Here is an 8,500-nt window from a genome sequence, read left to right as displayed (position 1 = left end):
AGAGGGGAGACAGCTGCGTTCAAACACCATGATGCGACAATTTAACGATGGTCGCCCCTCAGAACAGAAACACAAACCAATCTGAGCCTGTGAGAAGCTTAATCTCGACGAGCCTTCACCCTGAATTTGACTGCAGGCAAAACTCCCTGAATGGAACACCTAGCAAAGCGAAACACCCACCACTTTTTTGCAAAGGTTCGGTACCTGAGGACGCAACCATCCTTCAATGAATGGGAAAACAACATTAGGGTTGTTTCTGGCACTGAGCACCGCTTTACATCCAGCTGAATCTTCAATCACATCCGTTCAACTGTATTGACCTCACTGCCCTTTGCCCTCTCATACAATTTTGGCCACTGTGCAGCTCTTAGAGAAGCACCAATGGCCCACAGTGTGAGCATGGTGATCAGTGCCTTCTTCTGGTCTGTGGCTCTTGTTTATGTGACTCATATCAGTAAAGTCAATGGAGACTGCTGGTTAATTGAGGGCGAAAAGGGCTTTGTGTGGCTGGCGATTTGTAGCCAAAATCAACCCCCTTATGAGGCCATCCCTCAACATATCAATAGTACCATCGTTGACCTTCGTCTCAATGAAAACAAAATCAAAAGCATCCAATACTCTTCTCTGAGCCGCTTTGCCAACTTGACCTACCTAAATCTGACAAAGAATGATATCTCTTACATAGAAGATGGGGCTTTTTCTGCCCAATTCAACCTACAAGTCCTCCAGCTAGGCTTCAACAAGATGCGGAACTTGACAGAGGGGATCCTCCGGGGGTTGGGCAAGCTGCAGTACCTCTACCTCCAGGCTAACCTGATTGAGACTGTGACACACAATGCCTTTTGGGAATGCCCCAACATTGAGAACATTGACCTCTCCATGAACCGAATCCAGCAGTTAGATGGGACCACTTTCGCCAACCTGAGTAAGCTCACAACCTGTGAGCTATACACCAACCCGTTCAACTGTTCCTGTGAGCTGCTTGGCTTCGTCAAGTGGCTCTCGGTTTTCCCCAACAGAACCAATGAGAGGATGGTGTGCGACTCCCCACAAGGTGTCTCTGGTTACAGCCTTCTGAGCACGCTTCCCAATGACCATACGTACAGGAACGCTCTTTACATGCTCACCACTGTGTGTACAGATGACTACGTGACCCCATACATTCCCATTCCCCCGGAGCTCACCACCCCTCATCCTGACACCACCCCCTGTCTGCTGGACGACTGCTACTCAGGTACAGAGCCGGATGACATCATCACCACCACGACATACAACAATGAAGTTGAAGTCAAACCCAAGATGAAACTGAAACAGGTGTCTGACACAGGAGCCATCATCAGTGTTCAGATCCCTCACCCCTACAAGAAGATGTACAGCCTGGTTCAGTACAACAACAGCTTCTTCACCGACATACAAAACCTGAAAGATATCAAGGAGGACATTGAGCTCAAAAACCTGAAACCCCACACTGACTACATGTACTGCGTCGCTTCTATACGAAATTCTCTCCGATTTAACCACACCTGTCTGCAAATCACTACAGGCCCATGGCATGGGAAGGGCAGAGCAGAAAACAACGCGGCCGCGACCCACTACATAATGACCATTCTGGGATGCCTATTCAGCATGATTATTGTCTTGGGGGTGGTCTATTACTGCTTGAGGAAAAAGCGCCAACTAGATGACAAGCACAAAAAGACAGAGAGTCTGAAGAAGAACCTTATGGAACTCAAGTATGGACAGGACCTTGAAGGGGGAACCATGCCACGGATGTCCCAGAAGCAGATGATGGCTGGAGAACCCATGGGCCGAATGCAGTACATGCAGCCTGGAAATGAGATGGATCAATACAAGTTCCAGGAGCTAAGTGACATGCCTAAGATGAACAAGGGGAATTACATGGAGGTGCGGGGTGGGGACCACCACGAATGCAGGGAATGCGATATGGGAATGCCCGGCAACAGCCAAGGCTCTGTTGCAGAGATTTCTACCATTGCAAAGGAGGTGGATAAAGTAAATCAGATCATCAACAACTGTATAGATGCTCTGAAGTCAGAATCCACCTCTTTCCAGGGGATGCATTCCGGAGCGGTGTCTAATGCAGAACCCCAGCTGGTACTATTGTCAGAACATCCCCAGAGTAAATCGGGCCTTCTGTCGCCAGCATACAATGACAGCTACCACCACTCGTTGCAGAGACACCGCTCCTCCGACGTGTCCCCAAAGAGGCCCAGCACTGCCACGGGCGGGCCTATGAGGAGCCCCAGGCCATACCGCTCAGAGTCAAAGTACATAGAGAAGAACTCCCCCACTGGAGAGACCATCCTCACTGTGACGCCTGCCGCCGCAATCCTGAGGGCGGAGGCGGAGAAGATGCGTCAGTACAGCGACCACCGCCACTCCTACCCCGATCCCCAGATCGAGGAACTCGAGGGACCCGACGGCCACAAGTCCTCCATCCTGGATCCGCTCACCCACTCCCGCACCAGAGACTTAGCCTACTCCCAGCTCAACTCCCAGTACCACAACATGAGCTACTCCTCCAGTCCAGAGTACTACTGCAAACCTTCCCATAGTATCTGGGAGCGGTTTAAGCTCCGGGGGAAACGGCATAAGGATGACGAATACATGGCCGCTGGGCATGCGCTGCGCAAGAAAGTGCAGTTTGCGAAAGACGAGGACTTACATGATATTTTAGACTACTGGAAAGGTGTGTCTGCTCAGCATAAGTCGTAACTGTTCTGAGTGGAAACCACAGATGCTTACAAAGGCATAACGACTTTGTGTGACAAATATTTCAACGGATACTTCCATATTGCTACTCATTTGTGTGTATCACATTCGATTTTGATTGTGAGGAAGATTAATATTTGACTTATCATACTAATTACAACATTAACGGGGGAAACCTTTTACTTAGTAAGGATAAAATATACTGCAAATTGAGAACGTATTTGTTGCAATGGATTATAGGTTTTTGGGTAATGCATGCCCAAGTCCTGTGACAGTGGAATTTGCTGTTGTGTACTTTTGAGAATATTATATGAAGAATATGTGTCTACTGAAACGTCAATATTTTTCTTGGAAAAACTATGTGAACCACGAAACATTAATTTACTACCTTCCTACAGTATATTTCAATAATATAAATTGTACAGAAATGGTTTCCGTATTTGCTGTAAAAAAAATAATTCAAGCATTGTAGAGAATTGTTTAGATAATGCCAATGTGGAGCTGGGGGTATTAGAGGAAGGGCTCTCTCCAGGATGCCATGTCTTACTTTAAACCTATCAGAAAGCCTGTTACCATCCCCACTCAATTAACCCCTTTATCAACTATCACACCCCTTTTTTTTCTATTTATTTTCACCATATAAATGTTAGCACCCACACATTAAAGAAAGCCAGTCCAATTGTCTGCAACTGCCCAAATAAAAGTGCACAGATGGTGTCTCTGTTAGACTTTACACTTATACCTACCATCTCTGGCAAAGACGTCATGAACCACCAGTTGTATTTGTAGTACCAAAGTAGAGGAACCTCAGATGTTTACAATATTTTTAGATTGTATTAATAGTCTTAATGACGTCAACACAGATTCATTTTAAATTCGCACTTGCTCCTTAGCAAATCCATATATTGGAGATATTCACGATTTTCCCATATTGTTTCCTCACTGTAACATTAATAGATTTGTATTCAAGAAGATTAATCATGGTTTAATAACTTGAACATAGAATTTAAAACAATTCTTGAAATAACAACCCAGTATTATCTCACCTGTTGTTTACAATAGGTGCACAGAACTTTCTGTCCTACAGCCCGATTGATGAATGTAATAACATTCTGTATATGGCAGCTTTTACATATCTTTTCAACAAAGACAACGCTATTAAAAAACACTTTTTTGTTCGCTCCGGTATTTCATTTTCCATTGTATTATATTGTAAAGATTAATGTTGAATCCATGAAAGAAAAAAAGTGTAGTCTATTTTGATAGATGGGCCTTGTTGCTTGTAAAAATGTTTCATTTTCTCTTTATGGCTAGGTTGTTCTAACTTTTTGTATATTATGAAACTACCAGATAAGTATAAACATGCTATAGTTAAATTTGAGAATGTGAATCTTATCCTCTGACTTACTGGCTGTGAATTTGTATATCATATACAGTTTTTGGGGTAAATACATACATAATACACTTAATTATACTTTCTTTGTAAGATGTTTATATTGCTCGTTCATAACAGGCTCAGGATTTTTACTACATTCATGAATGAGAAATCAATGCTAACGACAACATTTACAAGCGGTCTAAGTGCAACTTTCAATCAACTGTGCATGTGAAATGTTCATGGCTATACTAGATGAAGAAACTAAAGTCTGGTGGCCTTGTATGCTCCTTTCATGTAAATTGATAACATCAAACATAGGACCACAACATAGAAGAGACGGAACACAAGATAATACTGCAAAGCAAGGTTGTCCTATACTACACAATAGGGATATTGTAGTTGACGGTTTAGGAGGAATTGAATCCAAATGTAATTTCTGAAATGTAGACCTTGTTTGCTCTTTGAGATTTATTTTAGATGTATTGCAATGTAAACATGTTGCATATGTTTTGCATATACTGTGCACCGAGGCTGTTGTTATTCATGAATGTGCTGAGAGTCATGTGATCGGCCTGACGTGAATGTGCAATGTAAGCACCTTGTATTGTGGTAAAGATTTAACTTGGTTGTCTGACCTTATATTTCAACCGCCTTAAACTTTTTGCGATGTGTGTACAAGTGTAAAATTTCCTTCTTTTTTTTGTTTTACTTACAATGTTGATACTGTTTTACTGGGTCTTCATTTGTTGTTTTTATAAACCCATTTCAGTATATTCTCAGAACTGTCAAGATTTTGAGTTATTTTTACAGTTAGCATTGTGTTTTTATACTGCAAACTGTAGCACTTCCATGTCTATTAAGAAGAGCTAAAGTTGCCAAGAGAATATTTGGAAGATGAATGGCTGTTGTTCAAGTGCATCAAAAACAATCAAGAGCACAAAACTGTGTTGGTTTTCTTTTTCATGTATTTATTTTATTTCTCAATACTATGTTATCTGCTTTCAGACAAAGTACTGTGAAATAAAGATAAGGGTGCATCCATCCATGTAATATTGTCATTACGGCTCTTAAGTCTTAGTACCAACTCACAACAGCAGATTACAGCAGATTGACTGAAATAGCCAGTGCAGTAGTCCCCAAAATGTATAATATCCGAGTGTCAGCTATTTTCTGTCAACAAGATTATTTCAGATATTACTTTCAGGGATTAAGATAGCAAAAATGATAGATAATAGCATCTCAAACATTACAATAAATACAAAAATCTAAGAGGAAGTGTTTAGCCCTATCCCCAACCCACCAAATGTAATGTCTGGAAAATCTCAAAAGGTATATTTATCGAAGTACTTAGGTCTCAAAGTCAGCTAATAAACTCAGTCTCAGGATAGTGATATATTCTGAATGGATACAATTGGAAATCATTCACCATATAAGAACATGTATAGTATAAATGTAAGTGTTGGAAGACACATCCAGTCAACTTAAGCATGGGAAAAAGGTAATACTGACAAAACAGACTCTACCATGAGAACAACAAACACTGACTGCCGTATGTCATAATTTTGTCCTACTTCATGGGAGTTCAATTCTCTATGCGATAAACCACTGGTTCTCTATCTCTGATCCGTCTGATGGTTGCCTGGCAGACACATGCAGGTGCATCTTTGTTTTCCATTAGATTGAACATGTGAAGCACGTATACATATTAATTAGCATACGGCAGTAGGATTTAGCTGGCATAAAGAAAATATTTTAGTGACAATTCAACTTATATTTGGAATGGGCAACTTATGTTACACTCCAAGATAAAAAAATATATATTTTTAGTGACCTTTTGGTGCTTTTGATAGCAAAATATTGACAAAGTTTAAAATGCTTATGGATGTTTACCTAGCCGGCCGTTTCGAGATTTTTGGGGACCCTATTTCAGGAAACTTTTCCTGGGGGATTCCAAGTCCTCTAATGTGGTCCATGGGCATGCATTTAACATTAGAATGCAGCAAGCTGATGCCCTTTAAGAGGAAAAGAAGAAAGATCTTTGAAAAACTCTTAAGATTTTGTCTCGAATCAGATCAAACATCTCAAGTTGACCAGCAACTGCTAATGAATGGGAAACATGAGGGCTAGAGAGCGAACCACTCTTTCAAACTCCTGAAAACTGAAATAGGCTAAATTAATGTTGCTATGTGGATTGTGTATGTTGGGTCTGCAATTGGCTGCACTGCTGTACTGACATTAGTCAGTGCAGCCAATATATTTATATCACCCCAGAAGAGATATTGAAAGGGAGGGGCTGAACAGGAACCCAAACGTCTCCAAAATGTAACGATTTATATATTTTTTTGTGCATATAAAACACATGCAAGTAATTATTTTCAAAGGAAAACCTAAAAACAATTCCACCAGGGAGGGCTGTGCCCTAGCGCTCTCTAGTCCACTGCTAGCATCCATGACATTTTTTAATGATAAAAACATATATCAAACCAATTATATATATCTTGCAGTAAATGTTTAATGTTGAGGTTGATTTGCTCAGACACAGCCTCCCTAATAATTGCAACATCTTAATAGTAACGTTTATAGCATTTTATAGTTGAATCCTTTTTCTTTCTAAAAAAACCTTTTAGGAGCATAAAGGTGCTCTAACTCAACACTTTTGACGACCAAGAGAGATCGTCATTTGAATAAAAATAAAAAAAAGCCTTAAATGGCATCTTTGGGGTGGCCCCCCAGTGGCCCCAAGAAACTGACCAGTTTAACATATTTAAAATGAAACTGTGTACATCGATACTCTTCCTTTGTAATGCTAATGCATTAAATAATGTATAAATGCATTGTTTTGCAATACAAATATTACTTAGATTACATTATTATTTTGTTTTCCTGATCTCTAGGCAGCCTTTTCAACGGGTAAGTGAAACACGTGTAGTGACAAACGTTAATTCTGTTTGACTGATTCAATCTCCACGGATGAATTCCCATCATCTGCCATATGACTATGTTTGCCCAGTGAAACACTTTCTCCACTGTAATATATACAAAAGGTCATTTAGACGGATGAAGCGATGCCAGCAAATTAGTGTCATCTGGAAGACACGTCTCTAAATCTTCGGTAGGGAAAATAAAGCCTTTCCAAAAAGTATTGAGCAGTTGTTCACATTCAAAAATAAGCATGAGTACCCAACAGAACCTTAAAACTGACAAACTACAATACTACAAAAACGTTTCAAATCATTTGAAAGAAGAAAGTTATTCTAAATTCTCTCTGTGACACGGTATACAAAAAGTCAGAAGACGGGAAGCCATTTCTGGACATGGTGTGTTAATCAGCAGTCTGCAGAGCATGGCTAAGTCTCGGGTAAAGCCAAGGGAACAGCCAAGCAGGAGCAACGGCAACCGCTTCCTCGGCTCTTGTCAAATGCAATGTCTAATTGGATACGGTTGATCAATTACAAAGGAGTGAGTCTTCAGTGGTCTCAAAAATAAAGACCCTGTACATACCCAGAGAGATCAAGGCTGGAATAGTTGTTTAAAATCCACCGGATCTTCTCCTCCAGGCCCACGCTTTTGGAGTGCCACGAAGACACAAACTGTCAGAGGACCAAGATGACATTAAGCGGGAAAATATAAAAGGGGTGATGGCTGAAGGATCATACTGCACCTGTATTAGGGGTTTGAATGATCAATGAGAATTGATTAGGGTCGATTGATTAGGGATTAACACAAACAACAACAGCAACAACAAAACAATATATAGCTCTGAGCAGTGATGAAGTAGCCAAAGCAATATTTAAACCTCTGTTGAATAGGCACCGCCGCTGTTGAAGAGATGTGACTGAAAGCAATTTATGCTAATGTGGGCATTTTGAATAACAAACATGTCTGCCGTTCATTAATACCTATGTAATGTAATTCGAGCGGAACTCCAGCTGGTTATCAGAGGACAGAGATGATCCATCTAAATGGAAGTTCTGTCCCTAGGTCACAGGAAACTAACAGTCACTCCCCACCACTTGCATCCAAAGAGAAAATGGAGGGGAATTTGCTGAGCCATGCCCCCAACTCACACAGCTGTAGCGTTATAAGCCCTGTGTTGCTCATCATGACATGAAAGAGAGAGCGAATCAAAGCTTTTTTAAACGGACACATGATGAGTTTTGTTTCAGGAACTTGTTTTCTTTCTATCTTCTGGTGATAATGAAGCAGCCTTTTTGGTGCTTCACATCTTCTGTCCTTTTTTATTTTCCCCTTTTCCCCACCAACACCACCACCAAACAAAGAGTCCTCTGATCAGAGGAGAGCAGCTACACATGAGAGGAAGCTAAGGGAAAACTCAATGGCTGGAAGATAAAAAGCATTTAATGCTTTAATTATTTCCTGTTCCTAGCT

At 40.9% G+C, this 8,500-nt stretch overlaps 1 protein-coding gene across 1 annotated transcript; it reads left to right on the top strand.

Moving 5' to 3' along the window:
• Nucleotides 1-372: 372 nt before the first annotated feature.
• On the top strand, nt 373-2,736 carry elfn1a (extracellular leucine-rich repeat and fibronectin type III domain containing 1a; the record flags this gene model as incomplete). Its single annotated transcript, XM_079746807.1, has 1 exon — nt 373-2,736. Exon 1 carries the CDS (start codon nt 382-384, stop codon nt 2,734-2,736), a length of 2,355 nt encoding a protein of 784 aa, XP_079602933.1. The 5' UTR covers nt 373-381.
• Nucleotides 2,737-8,500: the final 5,764 nt, after the last annotated feature.

The sequence above is a fragment of the Pollachius pollachius genome, assembly GCF_949987615.1.
Source record: "Pollachius pollachius genome assembly, chromosome: 11".
Classification (NCBI taxonomy): Eukaryota; Metazoa; Chordata; class Actinopteri; order Gadiformes; family Gadidae; genus Pollachius; species Pollachius pollachius.
Note: the sequence above shows the minus strand (reverse complement) of the source record. Positions and strands in the feature narration are given on the sequence as shown.